The following is a 20,688-nucleotide window of genomic DNA, read 5'->3' as shown; positions in this document are numbered from 1 at the left end:
GTCCACCAGACCCTTCAGCTGGGCGGACGTTCTGCCGACAGTAGCACGTGTGTACGCGCTGTCGGCAGACTGATAAGGCTGTTTCTGAACGATCCGCTGAGCCTGTGTATGCGCCATTAGTCAACCAGAAAGCTGCCTCTAGGGATTAACAACAACAGGAGAAGGCCAAAAGTATTAAACAAAGTGTAAATAAATAATTATATATATTTTTTAAGTTTTGGCTCTCTTTCATGAAACCAACTGCTCAATTTTTCAGACTTTTATTTGAGTAAAGCACAAAAGACAACAGGTTTCATAGCTTTGAAACACCTTGACAGGTACTCGCGCAGCTCTGTTCCACTGCTAAATCAGTACTTTATTTGACTTGAGAAGTAGCCCAGAGTCATGAACAGAGTTGCCTTTTTGTGCTTTACTCAAAGAAAAGTCTGAAAAATTGATCACTTCATTCCAACACACTGATTCTGACTAAGGTCCTTTGATTTTGATGAAACTTGGTGTATGGAGTGCCCCTTAGTAATGAATAGAAATAGGAATACGATTTCTGCCTTTCCTTGTTGTTAAGTACAAATTATTTTAATTTTCATTGCAAATCGTGTCCAGAAATATTAATCAGCCATTTTCTCAGGAACCAGATGAGACACAGACCTGGGCAATATGTCATTTTAAAGCTCTTTTGGGCTTTAACCTCCATGGCAGTATGATTACTTCCAGATTGTGTCTAAAAGCGGTGGAATGAATCATATATCATTTCACATACATGTGTACATTTTTTCTCTAGTAGCATCTTGTGTATACATACATTTTGTATACCGGTACATATTTCCTCTATGTATGTGAGAATGGATTTTCAGTTTCCCTAAATCTCAAGGCTTTTCTTCTTTTGTGAAACGGTTTTAGTTCCTGAAAACACAGGGGAAACCTGAATAAAACTATTCATGGTCTTAAGTATACCAGGAGTGAAAGTATCCCGATAAGATCAACAATGGCATAAGCAAGTGTGGCTATATTGATAGAATGGGCACACTCTTGGCCTTCTCTTTATGAGCTTCAAGAGGTAGTCACCTGAAATGGTTTTCACTTCACAGGTGTGCCCAGTCAGGTTTAATAAGTGGGATTTCTTGCCTTATAAATGGGGTTGGGACCATCAGTTGCGTTGTGGAGAAGTCAGGTGGATACACAGCTGATAGTCCTACTGAATAGACTATTAGAATTTGTATTATGGCAAGAAAAAAGCTGCTAAGTGAAGAAAAATAAGTGGCCATCATTACTTTAAGAAATGAAGGTCAGTCAGTTTGAAAAATTGGGAAAACTTTGAAAGTGTCCCCAAGTGCAGTCTCAGAAATCGCAGGTTAACAGCAGCTCAGATTAGAGACCAGGTCAATGCCACACAGAGTTCTAGCAGCAGACACATCTCTAGAAGAACCGTTAAGAGGAGACTGGGTGAATCAGGCCTTCATGGTAGAATATCTGCTAGGAAACCACTGCTAAGGACAGGCAACAAGCAGAAGAGACTTGTTTGGGCTAAAGAACACAAGGAATGGACATTAGACCAGTGGAATCTGTGCTTTAGTCTTAGTCCAAATTTGAGATTTTGGTTCCAACCACAGTGTCTTTGTGCGACACAGAAAAGGTAAACGGATGGTCTCTACATGCCTGGTTCCCACCGTGAAGCATGGAGGAGGAAGTGCGATGGTGTGGGGGTGCTTTGCTGGTGACACTGTTGGGGATTTATTCAAAACTGAAGGCATACTGAACCAGCATGGCTACCACAGCATCTTGCAGCTGCATGCTATTCCATCCGGTTTGCGTTTAGTTGGACCATCATTTATTTTTCAACAGGACAATGACCCCAAGCACACCTCCAGGCTGGGTAAGGGCTATTTGACCAGGAAGGAGAGTGATGGGGTGCTGCGCCAGATGAGTTGGCCTCCACAGTCACCAGACCTGAACCCAATTGAGATGGTTTGGGGTGAGCTGGACCGCAGAGTAAAGGCAAAAGGGCCAACAAGTGCTAAGCATCTCTGGGATCTCCTTCAAGACTGTTAGAAGACCATTTCAGATGACTACCTCTTGAAGCTCATCAAGAGAATGCCAAGAGTATGCAAAGCAGTAATCAAAGCAAAAGGTGGCTACTTTGAAGAACCTAGAATATGACATATTTTCAGTTGTTTCACACTTTTTGGTTATGTACTATACTTCCACATGTGTTAAATTATAGTTTGGATGCCTTCAGTGTGAATCTACAATGGCATACAGCTCATGAAAACCCAAATTTCCTATCTCAAAAAATTAGCATATTTCATCCGACCAATAAAAGAAAAGTGTTTTTAAAACAAAAAAAGTCAACCTTCAAATAATTATGTTCAGTTATGCACTCAATACTTGGTCGGGAACCCTTTTGCAGAAATGACTGCTTCAATGCGGCGTGGCATGGAGGCAATCAGCCTGTGGCACTTCTCAGGTGTTATGGAGGCCCAGGATGCTTCAATAGCGGCCTTAAGCTCATCCAGAGTGTTGGGTCTGCAAAATTAAATCTTCATCTCCATAAAGCTTTTCAGCAGATTGAAGCATGAAGTGCTCCAAAATCTCCTGATAGCTAGCCGCAGGCCGAAACGTCGTGTGTGTATATTTTTGTACTATGGTATAATAAATTATATCATTTTTGCACAAAATCCAGGTGGAGACCCGGTCACTTGTTCCTTACCTAGCTAGCTGCATTGACCCTGCCCTTGATAAAACACAGTGGACCAACACCAGCAGCTGACATGGCACCCCAGACCATCACTGACTGTGGGTACTTGACACTTCAGGCATTTTGGCATTTCCCTCTCCCCAGTCTTCCTCCAGACTCTGGCACCATGATTTCCGAATGACATGTAAAAGTTGCTTTCATCCGAGAAAAGTACTTTGGACCACTGAGCAACAGTCCAGTGCTGCTTCTCTGTAGCCCAGGTCAGGCACTTCTGCCGCTGTTTCTGGTTCAAAAGTGGGTTCATGCTTCCATCTGCTGAAAATCTTTATGGATATGAAGATTTCATTTTTCAGCATGACCTGGCACCTGCTCACAGTGCCAAAACCACTGGTGAATGGTTTACTGACCATGGTATTACTGTGCTCAATTGGCCTGCCAACTCTCCTGACCTTAACCCCATAGAGAATCTGTGGGAAATGGTGAAGAGAAAGTTGAGAGACGCAAGACCCAACACTCTGGATGAGCTTAAGGCTGCTATCGAAGCATCCTGGGCCTCCATAACACCTGAGCAGTGCCACAGGCTGATTGCCTCCATGCCACGCCGCATTGAAGCAGTCATCTCTGCAAAAGGATTCCCGACCAAGTATTGAGTGCATAACTGAACATAATTATTTGAAGGTTGACTTTTTTTGTTTTAACCACTTGAGGACCCACCCTTTACCCCCCCTTAAGGACCAGCGCTGGTTTGATTGATCTGTGCTGGGTGGGCTCTGCAGCCCCCAGCACAGATCAGGGTGCAGGCAGGGAGATCAGATTGCCCCCCTTTTTTCCCCCCTATGGGGATGATGTGCTGGGGGGGTCTGATCTCTCCTGCCTGCTGTGGGTGGCGGGGGGGGCACCTCAAAGCCCCCCTCCGCGGCGAAATTCCCCCCTCCCTCTCCTACCTGCTGCCTTGCCTGGAAATCCGGGCTGCACAGGACGCTATCCGTCCTGTGCAGCCAGTGACAGGACGTCCCCTGTCACATGGCGGCGATCCCCGGCCGCTGATTGGCCGGGGATCGCCGATCTGCCTTACGGCGCTGCTGCGCAGCAGCGCCGTACAAATGTAAACAAAGCGGATTATTTCCGCTTGTGTTTACATCTAGCCTGCGAGCCGCCATCGGCGGCCCGCAGGCTATTCACGGAGCCCCCCGCCGTGATTTGACAGGAAGCAGCCGCTCGTACGAGCGGCTGCTTCCTGATTAATTAGGCTGCAGCTGGCGACGCAGTACTGCGTCGCTGGTCCTGCAGCTGCCACTTTGCCGACGCACGTTATGAGTGTGCGGTCGGCAAGTGGTTAAAAACACTTTTCTTTTATTGGCCAGATGAAATATGCTAATTTTTTGAGATAGGAAATTTGGGTTTTCATGAGCTGTATGCCAAAATCCTCAATATTAAAACAATAAAAGGCTTTAACTACTGCAGTTGTGTGTATTTGAATCTAAAATATATGAAAGTCTAATGTTTATCAGTACATTACAGAAAATAATGAACTTTATCACAATATGCAAATTTTTTGAGAAGATCCTGTATATATATATATATATATATATATATATATATATATATATATATATATATATATATATACACATACACACACACACACACATATATATATATATATATATATATATATATATATATATATATATATATATATATATATATATATATATATATATATATATATATATATATATATATATATATATATATATATATATATATATATATATATGAGATGGAGCACTCCATTGAGTGAGTGCTAAACAGACCTATACAGGCTTTCTTTCTCTCCATGCTGCTGTGCCTAGTTTTCTAGTTTTGAAGTAGGGAAACTAGAATAGCGTTTTTCATATACTGGTATATTGAGGAAGTCGTACATACACACACAAAGAAGCGGAAGACAAAGAATGCAAATAAAATACTATTCTTTTTATCAGTCTTTATATTTGTACACGTATAAAAATACATTTTTGACTTTGAAAAGTAAATACAAGAACTGAAATTAGGGCATTAACTGTTTCTTGAAAAGCCCACTTACATGTAAAGTGATGAATTGTACAACTGTCCACTTGTAACACACAATTCTTATTTTCTGTAACTGTGTTAAGTTTTGTAGCTAAATCTGTGAAGGCTTTTGAAAGCAAACACTTAAACAAGCATTATACAGTATAACGCTCATTCAAACATACAAAGCTTGATTTTTTTAACCTTTAAGATGCTAACAGCAATCCTTCGGATCAGTTTAACCCTATGATTGCCAGGTAGGAAGCAATCAGTTCCATCCCAATACGTTTTGCTGTTCTAGTGTGCAGAAAATGGTGTACTACCTTGGCTTTGCACATAAGGGGCTTGATTCACTAAACGGTGCTAACCTACTTAGCACGCCTAAAGACTTTAGGCGTGTTAACCAGGGTGCTAAGCAGGTTAGCACTGTTTCTACAATCAGATCGAGCGCAAAGACCCGTGCGCAAAACTTTGCGCATGCACAATACGTCGCATAGATGTGAATGGGCATTTCGCGCGCACTGCACAGAACTTTGCGCGCGGATCTTTGCGCGCGATCTGATTTTAACACGCCCAAACTGAGATAAGGTGTGATAATGGCCTTTTCAGAAGCGTGCTAACAGTTAGCACTGCTTACTTAATCGAGCCCAAGGAGTCAAGTACATGGTTTTCTAATAGCATGCATGAGCGTGTGTGCAGTGTGCAGAGTTCTGAACTGAGAATTAAAAAAAAAAAAGTCTATCAGGAAAAAAGGCAAGAAAAAAACATGTATGTGCCCCTATCCCCTCTCACCTCCGTTAAGTCTTAGTTGCCCAACTATCTCTTCTAACCTAATTTTCGCTGGCAATCAGCAGGTAATTTAGAGCTAAAAATCTGAACAGGAGAGGATCCCTGTTCATACTGACAAATGGACCAGTGTGAACCATCAGCACCTTATTGGAATAAGATGAACTGCCTTAATTCAATGTACTGTACTGAATTTCTGTAGTTATATATGTTCTGCACAAGTCATTTTGCTGGCAGTATGTGTATGGGATGGATGTTTTTTCCCTGCTTATAAATCAGGGTAAAATAATATGAAATTATTCTTAACAGACTGTCTGAACTGCAGAAAAAGTAGACTTTCACTTTAAAGTGGATCCGAGATACACTTTTACTCATTGCATAATTGTGTTCCTTTCATTCCTCAAGCCAAATACTTTTTTGTTTTATTTTAATACTCCAATTCCCTATAAACTAAACAAGCCTCACCCACAGCTTTTCACAGTGCCTTGGCACTGTAGCAAGGGCTTATTGGAGCTCAGTCTGGGCAGGAGGAGGAGGAGGTTACTAGCCAGAGATTTCAGAGGCAGAGGGGAGGAGGAGAGGGGACTGAATTTACACACAGGCAAGCTGATAGCATCTCCAGCCCTCAGCCTGTGACAATGTGACAAACAGAACATGGCTGCCCTCATTGTATCACAGGAATAAATAACCATAAACGTTTGAAGCTGTTTGCAGCTAGATATGCTGTGTAAACTATCTAAACTTTAGATAAGATATATAGACAAGTTACTTGTTATAGTTAGTTTTTCATCTCGGATGCGCTTTAAAGGCCTGATTTTGGGCAGCCTAGGTCTTCCATATTTCCTTGCATCTCTGCTAAGGAAAACTGATAACATTTACTGTATGTCACAGTCCCCTGTAGTAGGATGATAAAATCAAATACAATTTTTTCTTTAGATAAAGAAAAGCCATATAACATCTCAATTTCCTGCAGGTCCCAGACAATGTTAATGGGTGACATCCTGGTGGTCTCAGACAAAGTCCCACCTATTTTCTGCTAAGTGAAACATAACCGGTATGGGCTAGCTACAAAGAGTGCCTATGTGTACTGTAAGCAGAGAAAAACCAAAGACTGCACTACGTGTAAGTACTGTATATTGGTACAATAGAGTTAGGCCCCGTTCACACTTGCGTTTTCTCATGCAAACGGACCGGATCGGATCAGGACCTGAACCGGATCGGAACCGTATGGTTCCGATCTGGATCCGATCCGGTCCGTTTGCATCAGGAATGTATCAGGCTGCCATCCGGATCCGTGTGGTAAAAACAGCGAAATTACTAATAAAATTGTTGAGGTCAGCAGAAGGTGCACCTGGTGCACCTGTAGAATCAGGTCCTCCGCTGTTTAGGCCTCACCTCCACCTCCGACATACTGCCAAACAGCTCCAGCACGTTAGTCACTGCTGCTTCACTGCTGCCCATATGTCCCCATCGAAATGGCCGCTAGAATACGCATAGGAAGTGGGGTAGAATGTCAGGTGTTTGTATTCTGTGTGTTCTGTGCTTTCCGTTCCCCATAGGTTTCTATTTCCGGATGGTGCAGTCAGGCTCCGGTCCAGGTGCGTGGGCCGGATGATCCGGACCCGAAAAATAGCGCATGTTGGAAAAGTGTCCGGAGTCCGGATCCGATCCAGCTCCGTTCTGTACGGAACGTACGCATGTGAATGTCCGCATAGACTTTGCATTACTATGCAGAACGTACGTTCCGTTTGCACAGTATACGGTCAGGATCCGATCAGGCGGATCCGGACAGGGAACGCTAATGTGAACCGGGCCTAAGAAAGGTTTTATTAATGTATTACCACTATGTAAAACACAGTAATGAACATGTGACTTGGCATAGCTACATTCACAGATCTGCACATGACCTTCTTTTGTCCTCCTCTAGAATCACCTCCTAGCATTCACGTATATGTTACGACCAACTACTTCGGTTTCTGGCCGGCCAATATGCGAAGTGGCCATGTTACAGCGGCCAATGTCAGAAAGGAATTCATTCCAGCAGCTCCTCTCCCTGCTCCCCTCAATGGTTCTGGCTCCACCCCCTGCCCCCACCTATAACCTCTGGCAGCCGCAGGTCCAGTATCCCTACCCACCCTCCATCTCCCCTCGCACACATGAGTTGTTAGTCACCGCAGGAAAGCATGTGGAGGAGCAGACATCGGGAACGCTGCAGACACTACTTCTGCCAGAACCCACTCTGCAGCGCCCACGTGAAGGGACGAAAGTGGTGGCATGAATCCCTGCTTCTTGTGGTACTTCCTTTCAGTTATGAACACTAGCGGGAAAGTGGGCGAGGGGGAAGATACAGGGTGTGTAGGGATACTGGACCAGCTGCCAATGGCGTGAGGAGGGGGAGGAGCTAAAGCCTCTGGAATTCATTTCTCATATTGGACGCAGTACCACGGCCACTTTGCATTTTGGCCGGCCAGGACCCGAAGTGGCTAGACTCCGGGTTTTGGCCGTAACATATACAAGATTTTGCACATGCTTCACCCCTCCTCTGGAATCTCCTGCCACAACACATTTGTCACTCTGTAACCTTTGATATCTTTCATGGTCCCCTTAAAACTAACATTTTCTGTCAAGCATATGCTCTACCTTAGGCCACTTCCCCTTTTACCTCAGGCCAAATTGTACCCCTACTAGATAACCTAAAATACACTGCCTCTGGGTATGAATATTGTATACTACTCCACCTCGTTTCCCTCCTATTCTTTTAGATTGTAAGCTTGCAAGGGCAGTGCTCTCTTCCCTTTTGTGTCTTAGAATATTACACATTCCATATTACTTTTATTACTGTAATTACCAATTCTGTATTTTGTACAGATTCTGTATTTTGTACCAAGTCCATATTTTGTATATTGGTGTATACCATTGTATTATTTTGTACCCCATGTTCGTATCTTACAATGTACAGCACCACAGAATATGTTGGCACTTTAGAAATCAATAATAATAACAATTGAACTACATACAGTACACTATAAACTCTGATTTGTAAACACAATGATGTGCCAAGCCTTAACTAACCGTGAAATGTTGTTCTGAAGCATGTTGGCATATACCCCGATGAGAACATGTTCATCAGCCAGCCTGTCTGCCACATCCAGGCTGTACTGTAACCTAGGGGAAGGGGTGGTGAAAACAAAAATCTTTACACTGATGCACAAAGAGAGAGAGATGAAGGCGTGAACTGTGAAAAGGCCTCCACCACAAACGCAAGCCAGGACAGCAATGGCCAAAACCAGAAGCATGCTGGGAGTCTCCCTCCTTTCAGCAAAACAGGATGATAATTGTACTGGTTAGTGTACAAATAACTGCAATTGTTTACCAGCCTAATTTAATCAAATTAAGAGCTCAGCCATCTGGAAAACCCAACTAGGAAAACTGGCATGCAGATTGTGCTGTAAATTAATACTGGATTCTTCTTTCCTAGTAAATTCATCTAATTATAGCTTTAAAAAAATCCCTGTGCATACTCAAATAACACCGCACCTCACTGCGTGTCCAGGAGAGTTCTCATTTACCCAGAAGTTAGTATGTCACCACATGTCAACAGCTTTGTGTAACAAACACCCAAAGGAAGGAATACCACACGTGTGCTGTGACTTTCTGTACGCTTGCACTTAGGGAGACCCACAACGTCAGGATACAGCTGTATTGACATCTGTATCAGAATTTTAATTTGATTCAGTAGAGAGCTTTTTACATTTTGATGGTGCTTACTCAACTGATACATATTATTAAAGTGGTCTGAAACTCTGACATAACATTCAATAAAATGTGTTTTTCTACTTTTTATTACTCATACAGTTATCATATTTGCTTTTGTGCACAAGTAATTGTCTGTTTACAAATTACAAGTTTCCGAAGTGTAGTTTATCGTGCCCTAATAGCTGTCATTGCATTTTATTCAAACTGCTTTTTATTATATATTAACATCTGTTAATGAACTATTCTGAACTCTGTGTGTGTGTCTGAAGCACAGAGAGTTCCTTTTAGCTTGTTACACTGTGTTTACACACATTGTAACAACATTGGAAAGTAAACAAAGATAATTTTATCACTAGTTTGGATGCGGATTTGAAGCTGAATGACAGGACAAAGTGCTTTGTTTAACCATTTCAGTGATGTCCTGCTTAAAAAAAATGTCTTGGATAGTAGCTTTCAAGCTGTGAGGAATCTTGTAGAGCAAAGTAGAAATGCTGGCTTTCAGACCACTTTAACATACTGTACAATGCCATTTTTACATTTTACCCCTGTAGCTTAACACACCTTCAGCTGGAGGCACAGCTATTACAGATGCACATCCTGTAGATATAGGGAAGCCCAATGCTGTGGGAGGCTCCGCATTCGCACCTTTACTCCCTCCAATACAGTCCCCCACATCCTAAAGCAGGTGTTGTTGTGGCCACACAATTTATGAATGGGGGTGGGGAGGAAACACAGCTTCCTCAGGTCAATAGATTGTCAATGTGTTTAGCAAGCATGGAGTGTCTTTTGTGGTTACTATGAGAAAGGGTAGAGGCATAGCGCATGATGGAGTGGATCCCGGTGGCTAGGGTGAGTGAGAAAAACAATGTGCTCAGGATTCACTCAAAACATTTTTGCATTTTGTTTGATTTGATTAGTATTAACAGGAAATACTAATCTTTTTTTTTTTTTTTTTTTTTTTTTTTTTTTTTTTTTTAGTTTGGGACAATAAAGTTGCACACACAAGTAATACTGTTGCCATAGGGATGAGGACTTTGAACCTGGGACGCAGTGCTGCACGGCGAGAGTGCTAACCACTACACCACCACGCTGCTCATGTGCCTTCATTGATGCATGATTATGATTTCTACTGATATCCAAGTCCAGACTATAGCCATACCTGTTTCACTTGACCGGATGCCGGCCTCTGAATTAGAGCAGATACTGCCTATAGGCCTGGTAATTCTACCTGGAGTGCTAAGCAATGTAAACTGCTCAGCAACACTATTGACTGTAATTGCAGCAGGCTCCATTCAACAGGGGCTGCAAGCATCCTTTCAGGGGAAGTGCAGCAAGCATCACAGTATTTCCTTTACAGTGGGGGATAATCACTGACACCCCATTAAAAGAGTTCCCTTTACATGAGCAACAATCTCCAGTACTGCATTACAAAAGATACATTTAGATGAGTGACAATCACTGGTACAGCATTACAGGAGCTCCCATCAGGTGAGTGACAATCACTGGTCTAGCATTACAGGAACTCCCATCAGGTGAGTGACAATCACTGGTGCAGCATTACAGGAGCTCCCATCAGGTGGGTGACAATCACAGGTGCAGCATTACAGGAACTCCCATCGTGTGGCTGACAATCACTGGTACAGCATTACAGGAGCTCCCATCAGGTGAGTGACAATCACTGGTGCAGCATTACAGGAGCTCCCATCAGGTGGGTGACAATCACTGGTGCAACATTACAGGAGCTCCCATCAGGTGGGTGACAATCACTGGTGCAGCATTACAGGAACTACCATCAGGTGAGTGACAATCACTGGTGCAGCATTACAGGAACTCCCATCAGGTGGGTGACAATCACAGGTGCAGAATTACAGGAACTCCTATCAGGTGGGTGACAATCACTGGTCTAGCATTACAGGAAGGAACTCCCATCAGGTGGGTGACAATCACTGGTGCAGCATTAGAGGAGCTCCCATCAGGTGAGTGACAATCACAGGTGCAGCATTACAGGAACTCCCATCAGGTGGGTGACAATCACTGGTGCAGCATTAGAGGAGATCCCATCAGGTGAGTGACACTCACTGGTGCAGCATTAGAGGAACTCCCATCAGGTGAGTGACAATCACTGGTGCAGCATTACAGGAGCTCCCATCAGGTGGGTAACAATCACTGGTGCAGCATTACAGGAGCTCCCATCAGGTGAGTTACAATCACTGGTGCAGCATTACAGGAACTCCCATCAGGTGGCTAACAATCATTGGTGCAGCATTACAGCAGCCCCCATCAGGTGAGTGACAATCACTGGTACAGCATTACAGGAGCTCCCATCAGGTGAGTGACAATCACTGATCTAGCATTACAGGAGCTCCCATCGTGTGGCTGACAATCACTGGTGCAGCATTACAGGAACTCCCATCAGGTGAGTGACAATCACTGGTGCAGCATGACAGAAGCTCCCATCAGGTGGGTGACAATCACTGTTGCAGCATTACAGGAACTCCCAACAGGTGGGTGACAATCACTGGTGCAGCATTACAGGAGCTCCCATCAGGTGAGTGACAATCACTGGTGCAGCATTACAGGAGCTCCCAACAGGTGAGTGACAATCACTGGTGCAGCCTTACATGAACTATCAGGGGAGTGACAATCACTGGTCTAGCATTACAGGAGCTCCCATCGGGTGGGTGACAATCACAGGTGCAGCATTATAGGAACTCCCATCAGGTGAGTGACAATCACTGGTGCAGCATTACAGGAGCTCCCATCAGGTGGGTGACAATCACTGGTGCAACATTACAGGAGCTCCCATCAGGTGGGTGACAATCACAGGTGCAGAATTACAGGAACTCCTATCAGGTGGGTGACAATCACTGGTCTAGCATTACAGGAACTCCCATCAGGTGAGTGACAATCACTGGTGCAGCATTACAGGAGCTCCCATCAGGTGGGTGACAATCACTGGTGCAACATTACAGGAGCTCCCATCAGGTGGGTGACAATCACTGGTGCAGCATTACAGGAACTACCATCAGGTGAGTGACAATCACTGGTGCAGCATTACAGGAACTCCCATCGTGTGGCTGACAATCACTGGTGCAGCATTACAGGAGCTCCCATCAGGTGAGTGACAATCACAGGTGCAGCATTACAGGAGCTCCCATCAGGTGGGTGACAATCACTGGTGCAACATTACAGGAGCTCCCATCAGGTGAGTGACAATCACTGGTGCAGCATTACAGGAACTCCCATCGTGTGGCTGACAATCACTGGTGCAGCATTACAGGAGCTCCCATCAGGTGAGTGACAATCACAGGTGCAGCATTACAGGAGCTCCCATCAGGTGGGTGACAACCACTGGTGCAACATTACAGGAGCTCCCATCAGGTGGGTGACAATCACTGTTGCAGCATTACAGGAACTCCCATCAGGTGGGTGACAATCACTGGTGCAGCATTACAGGAGCTCCCATCAGGTGAGTGACAATCACTGGTGCAGCATTACAGGAGCTCCCATCAGGTGAGTGACAATCACTGGTGCAGCCTTACATGAACTCCTATCAGGTGAGTGACAATCACTGGTCTAGCATTACAGGAGCTCCCATTGGGTGGGTGACAATCACAGGTGCAGCATTATAGGAACTCCCATCAGGTGAGTGACAATCACTGATGCAGCATTAAAGGAACTACCTTCAGGTGAGTGACAATGACAGGTGCAGCATTACAGGAACTCCCATCAGGTGGGTGACAATCACAGGTGCAGCATTACAGGAACTCCCATCAGGTGGGTGACAATCACTGGTCTAGCATTACAGGAGCTCCCATCAGGTGAGTGACAATCACTGGTCTAGCATTACAGGAGTTCCCATCAGGTGGGTGACAATCACAGGTGCAGCATTACAGGAGCTCCCTTCAGGTGAGTGACAATCACTGGTGCAGCATTACAGGAGCTCCCATCAGGTAGGTGACAATCACAGGTGCAGCATTACAGGATTAACCGGAAAGGAGGTCCTGTGATGACTTATGATCAGACTTTGAAGTCCTGCTGATTATCCGCTACCTGAACAGATGCCAGGATAAATGGAAGCACAGCTGCTGCTATTCCAAGCACCTTGACTTTCATCATAGATAACAGAAATGCATACCACACTGCAGTGCTGTGCAATAATGCAGCCATTAATATTTGTTCTGATTAGTGGAATAAACACACACAGCAAGCACAGTACTGCAAGGCTGTTAGTTGTGCAGGTGCAGTTTCTAGCACTACACACCTCTAACTTACCCTTTCCCTTTCAGCAGAGTCGGGGCAGCCTTAGCCAGCTGTCTGCTCTGCGCTATTTCTGAGGTCTTTGGGGAAGAGCTGGTTATCATGACAAAGCAACAATGAGAAAAGTACAAAGAAAGAATACAAGTACAGCAACACAATTCTGCAGTATCGGGATGCACATTAATGGACTAGCGAGAGGTAAATGAAATGTAACACTCGGAATCTAGCACAGAATGCATCTTGTTGATTATTTGTGTAGGAGAACGACTGGAGAACAAAGTGATCAGTTTGATCAGGTAGTATAAAGTATGTGTAATGATGGGAATACACGGCTGGATTCTGAGCCATTTAGATGGCTCGATAGATATTTTCCGTCACGTCCGATCTCCCGCCCGATCGTTTTTGCAGCTCAATTCTGCATTGAGGACAATGCAAAAAGATAAGAAAAACGAGCGGAAGATAAGAGAATCGCCTGCGGAATCGAGAGGCAAAATCGAGCTGTGTATGCCCAGCATAAGGCTGGTTTGCCAGTACAATCACATGCCAAAGCAGGAAGTGATTACAGCAAGTCAGAACATTTCAAATCTATGAGTTGCCCAGATTGATCACATGGTTCTCTGGGAGTGCTCATACACAAGAGCATCCTTTGTTATCCTCTATAAAAGCAAGCCTAAACTACAAAACTGTTGACATTGGTGTACTAAAGAGAGGAGAACATATTCTTGAACAATTCTTGAACCTTAAATAATCCTTTTTTAAGATTTATAATTCTTAGTTCAAGTATAAAAATATACTTCTAGCTCACATCATTACAAAACAAAGCTGCTTGGTTCACACATAAAAGGTGTCCAGTCCTGTCAGTTTTTGACAGTTAGCATCAATTTGGTATGCGTTTCTATGGATGTGGTAAAACCTAAATCTGTACATTCTGGGGCTGTCCGTTCCGTATCAGTTTTGCATGTATTTCTATGGCTGTGTTCACACATAAAATGGTGTACATTTCTGTTCCAGTTCAGTCCTGTCAGTTTTGTAACGGTTTCTTTGGCTGTGTTCACACATAAAAGGTGTACAATGCCATTCTGGTCCTGTCAGTTTTGTATGCGTTTCTATGGCTGTGTTGACACATAAAAGGTGTACATTTAAGGCCCACTACAGTCAGGTAAAACTGATAGAAAACTGATACAAGACTGACAGGACGGCACTGGACCAAAGCGGATATGTGCAGATTTATGTATGAACCAGGCCTGAATAGATTGTTCCTTTCAATTTGGCTTTTGATGCAGGATAGGGATCCATAATTATTACTTATAGTCATTTATTGAAGACGTTATCATCCACATTCTAATCAATTTATTTCCAATTCAATACACCAAAAATTCCTAGATAAATTGACACTAGATTTCCCTATCAAATTACAAAATGTGCGGCATGACTGTGGCACGGCATGGATAAGCATACAGGGAATTCAAATTTTGGTTAAGAAAAAAAAACAGTGTTTTAACTTCGGCTCTATATATTGCAGGGGTTAGGGATGATCAATGATATGCAAATATTTGAATTTATGCACATGTATGTACATTTTATGCAAATATATGAAGCTTGAAATTGGACCAATCAACTTGGGTGGGACTTGATTGATCCATTTTCAAGTTGCGTTTATTTGCATACAAATTTACATACATTTTCATAAACTCAATAATATTTGCATCTCATTGATCCCCCTAGCAGAGATTAATGATAAGCAGTATTTCAGCTTTCTTACATTGTTTTCATCTATATTTAAAACACTGACACTACACAGTATTTCGAAGAGAACTGACTGCAATGGGAAATCCAGGTCGGGTAAATAATACAAAGCAATGTGCATCAGAGCCTGACAGCTATAAAAAAAACCCCATAGATTTGCTGAGTAAAAAACAAACATTGCTCCATATTCCTTACAGAGACTGTCTTTATCTAGGGGTAAGAACATTATTTTTTTAACAGCCTGATAGCCAGGGACGGATCTAGGGGGGTGGGGGTGTGGGGGGGCAAGCGGGTATCTTGCCGCAGGCGCAGTTTGTTGAATTCTTAAAAAAGGCGTCAAAATTTGGATGGGGAATGGCAGTTTAGGCGCCAAAACCTGACCTTGCCCCAGGCGCAATTTGGTCTAGATCCGTTCCTGCTGATAGCTCTGCAAGAGAGTCGAGTAAAACTACCAATCATCACTTCGTCGTGTAATTTTGCTTAACGGTTTTTACCGTAACATTTACAAAAATCATTGCTACAAGTTGGCCACCAAATAAGCTTTTTGTTCCATCTTTTAGACTACTTGGTAACATGTAACAATAGTTGGAAATGGTTGCTACACTTAGCCTGAGTGTAGGCCATTCCTCTTCGGGTACCAATTAAGCAACTTATGTAATTATTTTACTGTTTATATATAGGCAGGATTTATGAATTAGAGGTAAACAAATGCTATTATTGGACAGTTAGCTTAAGCCATTCGCTGTGTTTGCTCACTTTCAATATATCACTGCTGCCTTTAAATAAATGGTGATGAATGGATTCCATAAAGTGGACTTTGAGGGAAAGCATCAGGTTTCAAGTTGGTTGTTCAATTTCAAACCCCAAGCATGGTACACACGCTAGATGGTTCTCTGCCAAGGTGGCTGGTTGGCCAAGAATCAGGCAAGTTTACAGCGGACCTTAGTCATCTTCTGTGCCTTGGTGATCGATGTACCAGAAGGATTGTTTTAGCCAAGCCAATTATTGTTTTCTCACTTCATCCACCTGCTCCGTACTTCCTGTTATGTGCGGCGCCATTGGCCTTCCTCTATAGCAACAGCGTTGCTAGCTTGAAGGCCCAAACTGTCACCCATGCATACAAGGCTATAGACTCAGCCACTGAGAAATCCAGTTTATTTCCAACATATAAAAGACAGAAGCATTCACAACAGCCATAGAACATTAGTTATCAGAAAAGAAATGAATAAATGTCATTGTCACATAGGCATGCACTCTAATGTATTACTGCAGCCCAGAAACTACGGTCACATCTACAAGCATCTAGTAAATCTTACAAGGCTAGTAACGTTTTTAGTGTAGAGTCTACAAGTCTAGCTCTGTTAGTGGTTTAGTATTCTCATACTGACCGTGGCAGGTTCTGAAGCTGGTTTACATACAGTTTTATTAGAGAATGCTCATCTGTCGCAGGACTAGTTAGGCTTACAGTGTCAGGCAACCTGAATGAGTCAAACAGTGGAATCTGCAGTTATGTGGTATGTTAGCTGTGCGGCTTTATTTCACGTGCAAAAAAGCTTCCAATACGGCAATAAAGCATTAATATGACAGCAAACAATCTGTACAGTGGTGTCCATATTAGGCTATTCTATCTACATGAACCTTCCTACCTAAACCAAGTAATTGTATCTCTTCTTTGTAACCTTTTCACCCATTTTAGTGCTGCTACCTTATCCCAGATACAAAGCATTATATTGTCATATCTCCAAGCTCACCTCCTTCATTCTCCTCATTGACATGCAAATAGCTCTGGCTAGCATGCATATTTCATACAAAATGTATGAAGCTTGAAACTGAGCCAAACATACAGGACAACTGAAGCAAGAAGAAAATGGAGGCTGCCATATTTATTTCATTTTAAACAATACCAGTTGCCTGGCAGTCCTGCTCATCTATTTGGCTGAAGTAATATCTGAATAACACCAGAAACAAACATGCAGCTAATCTTGTCGGATCTGACAATAATGTCAAAAACATCTGCTCTGCTACATGCTTGTTCAGGGGCTATGGCTAAAAGTATTAGCAGCAGAGGATAGTCAGGCAATTGGTATTGTTTGTAAGGAAATAAATATGGCAGCCTCCATATTCCTCATTACAATTGTCTTTTAACCCTGATGATACTGTCAAATTTAAAGATCCTTACTTCCTATTCTGTAGACACTGTTCATGTGCTCTGCTACCTCCTTCCATATTCAGTACTGCTTCCTCTCCCTTTATTTAATATAGGTCTTCCACTAACAGTGCACATTTCCTCTTGTGTGAGATTATCAGCAACTGGTTCTACACTTGAGCCCTCAGTGCCATAGTATCTCTCATGAAAATAAGAAAAGGTGCTACTATTGATCATTATAATGCTGCACTTATAATAACAGTAAGGGCTGGTTCAGACGGACGCTTGTGGAGCGTTTACTGCCAGCGTTCGGGGCTTGGCGTTAAACGCTCCCATTCAAGTGAATGGGAGCATTTGTACCAAGCTTTCACGCGCGTTTACACAAACGCGGCGTTCGGGTCCCGATTTTCGCTGGCGCTCAAGGAGCCCCTGGAAGCTACATGTTGCTTCCAGGGGCGGTTAACCGCGACGGGTAATGTCCCCCTAGGGGAAGAAAAAACGCAACCGCATCCGAACACAACGCGAACGCTGCTGAAAGCCCGAACGCTTTGCCACCGCGACGCCAATGAACGTGACACCTCCAAACGTCCGTCTGAACCAGCCCTACGGGTAAAAATAAGTGTGGTGTAAATGTAAAGCCTGCCAATAACAAATATTTCTGAAAATTCAATAAGTCAATATCCGCAGATAGTAGTCTGAGTAATAGTCAACTCTAATGAAATTGCATTTAATTAGAATATTACTTTAAAAATTGACTTCAGTGAGGAGACTGATTAATCTTAAGAGATTATTTAAAGTGAATCTAAAGTGAAAATAAACGGATGAGATAAACAAGTGCAGCAAAATAAAAAAAAAAGATAAACAGCCTGTTTATGAACAGGTTTTGCACTGTACATACATGTTTATCTCATGTCGCCTCGGGTATGAATATGTTTTGCACTGTACATACATGCTTATCTCATGTCGCCTCGGGTATTCTTTAAAACAATGTTTTGTTTTCTTTTGCCTTAATTCACATAATTATGATAGAGTGAGGTTTAGGCTGGTTTCACACTGCAAACTGGCAGCAGCGATGCGGCTCGCTACGCCCACAGCACCACCAAAAAGAGGCCTTCAGAGAACACCTCGTTAGTACGCAGTGTTCCCTGTCTGGCCACCAACAAAGCAGGAAGTGACATGTGCTTGTGGCCACTTACTGCTTTAGGTATGCAGAAGTGTATTGTAGAAATACGCTTCCACACATGCGCGCCGCAATGTCAACTCTTAAAAAACCCACGTCCCCACGTAGAGTAACATGACTTCCGGGCTGACGCAGATTGCCACTGATCCTCCACGGTAACTGGTCGCAACGCTGGAGGTATGAACTTCCCTACAGAGTTACATTAGGCTGCGGTAGCAGTGCGTCAATTTTTACGCACCGCGTCAGTGTAAAAGGGCCCTTAGAGTTTCATATTCAGTGAAGGAAAACTGCCAGAGAATAGAAATAAAAACAAGAAATCGAATATTTTGGTCAGCCCTGGAAGCTGCAGATCTACATTTCTGTAGATTGCGCCCTGTGTGGACATGTAATCAGACCATGCACAGGAGATCACACATTGCATTGCTGTGGATTGCGCCCGGTGTGGACATGTGATCAGAGCATGCACAGGAGATCACACATTGCATTGCATTGCATTGCTGTGGATTGCGCCTGGTGTGGACATGTGATCAGAGCATGCTTAGATCAAACAGTAACGTAAAGGGTCAGTAAAGTAAAGGCACACTTGTCCTTGTCTTCTACCTTCCCTATGTTTACAGTCACCATACCACTTACTACCTTCCTCTCCCTCCTACCAACCGACCTATAGGGCACTTTTTTTTTTCTTTTCTTTTTTTTTTACTCCTTACCTCTCAGCCACCATTTTGATAACTGCTGCTCCCTCTCACTAAACTCCCTCTTGAATATCCACCCTTCCCCCACACACTTCCTGCTAGCTTAGTGCTAGCACTCTTCCTTCTTTCGTTGTCTCCCACATATTCTCACTAATCAGCATTCTTTTAATAAACTACATAACACATTAACAAACAAGGGTAGACAGGTGGATGGTCACTATTGAGCTGGGTGTGTCTCATTAGAAGGCATGCATTCTGCCATAGTATAGTGAACATGCAGTAAATGCGTCACATGATAAGTCCACTTGCTGCATTATTCTGAATACTTAAGAACCAAATAATTGCAATTTTTATCTATTCAAAGTCAACACCACATTTCACATTAAAAAATGTATTCATTCTTGCACTAAGTGTATCTGTTCTTTACTAAAATGGACTTACCATGCACTATTGTGTTCAGCCGCCTGTAACTGCGCTTATGCGCTAGTGACATTGTGGCATGTCACAGTCCGCTCTTCAGACTTACTAGCAAGTTTCCTATGTTAGCGATTACTGCTGTAGGTCATATCATGGTATTTCTACTTTATATAGCTGACAGGTACATTCTATTTCCATATTACATTTATGTAACTAGAGAACCAAGCATTGTAAACACCATACACTACAGCATGATAACAAAACAAGATGCTGAGGTACTTACATTTTGTTTGCAAAGTGACTTCCTGAGGGAACTGAGTGGGAGAAGATAGTGTCATTCATGCTGGTGACTGGTCTGGGAGGCCTACAGAAAACACATCAACAATACTCCTTAGTATTCCTGAATCGCCATTTCCTAGCAATGTTGTAACTGAGACATATCCAGACAGAATAAAGGTCAGATTTATCAAAATCAGTACAGGAAAAACTAGAGCAACAATGCAAAAAGCAGATACTGATTTTTAACATTTTGAAACTGATTGGTTACTGTGAGCAGCTGCTCCACTTCTGTACCTGTTTTCCTTGCACTGCGTGTGATGATTCAGACCCACAGTCAGCTACGATTCTAGCAACCCTTTTGCCTTTTACAAAACCTAGTCAACATGCTGGATTATATACCAGGTCCTTAAGTCTCCCAATGTCTTATTTCCATTTCTTACTTTGGGTCTGTCCACAAAAAAAACAGTCCTGTGAGGTACACACTCCTCTCCCTTGCCTCTTCCCTGCCACTAAAATTAAATGGTTTTGCCCTGCTACAAGCACCAAAAGTGATGTATGGCCACTAACAATACAATTTGCTGAACGATCATTTATGAATGATTCTTCGTATGAACAACTGGAAATGATTGTTTAGGACCACTAATGGACAAACATCTCCTCACCAATCTGATAAGATTTATGA

At 43.1% G+C, this 20,688-nt stretch overlaps 1 protein-coding gene across 18 annotated transcripts in view; it reads right to left on the bottom strand.

The window, feature by feature from the left end:
- The window catches only part of DTNA (dystrobrevin alpha), a 348,338-nt gene that overhangs the window by 59,980 nt on the left and 267,670 nt on the right, over positions 1-20,688 (bottom strand). For 10 of the 18 annotated variants that reach the window (XM_068237333.1, XM_068237332.1, XM_068237336.1 and 7 more), the window contains 4 exons: positions 20,011-20,091; positions 16,681-16,770; positions 13,562-13,639; positions 8,603-8,695 (listed from right to left, as the gene is read on the bottom strand). In XM_068237333.1, the coding sequence (XP_068093434.1) occupies positions 8,603-8,695; positions 13,562-13,639; positions 16,681-16,770; positions 20,011-20,091 (342 nt within the window). The remainder of the gene's footprint in view (positions 1-8,602; positions 8,696-13,561; positions 13,640-16,680; positions 16,771-20,010; positions 20,092-20,688) is intronic. The other 8 variants (XM_068237343.1, XM_068237349.1, XM_068237345.1 and 5 more) reach the window with 5 other exon arrangements.

The sequence above is a fragment of the Hyperolius riggenbachi genome, chromosome 5 (assembly GCF_040937935.1).
Source record: "Hyperolius riggenbachi isolate aHypRig1 chromosome 5, aHypRig1.pri, whole genome shotgun sequence".
Lineage (NCBI taxonomy): Eukaryota > Metazoa > Chordata > Amphibia > Anura > Hyperoliidae > Hyperolius > Hyperolius riggenbachi.
Note: the sequence above shows the minus strand (reverse complement) of the source record. Positions and strands in the feature narration are given on the sequence as shown.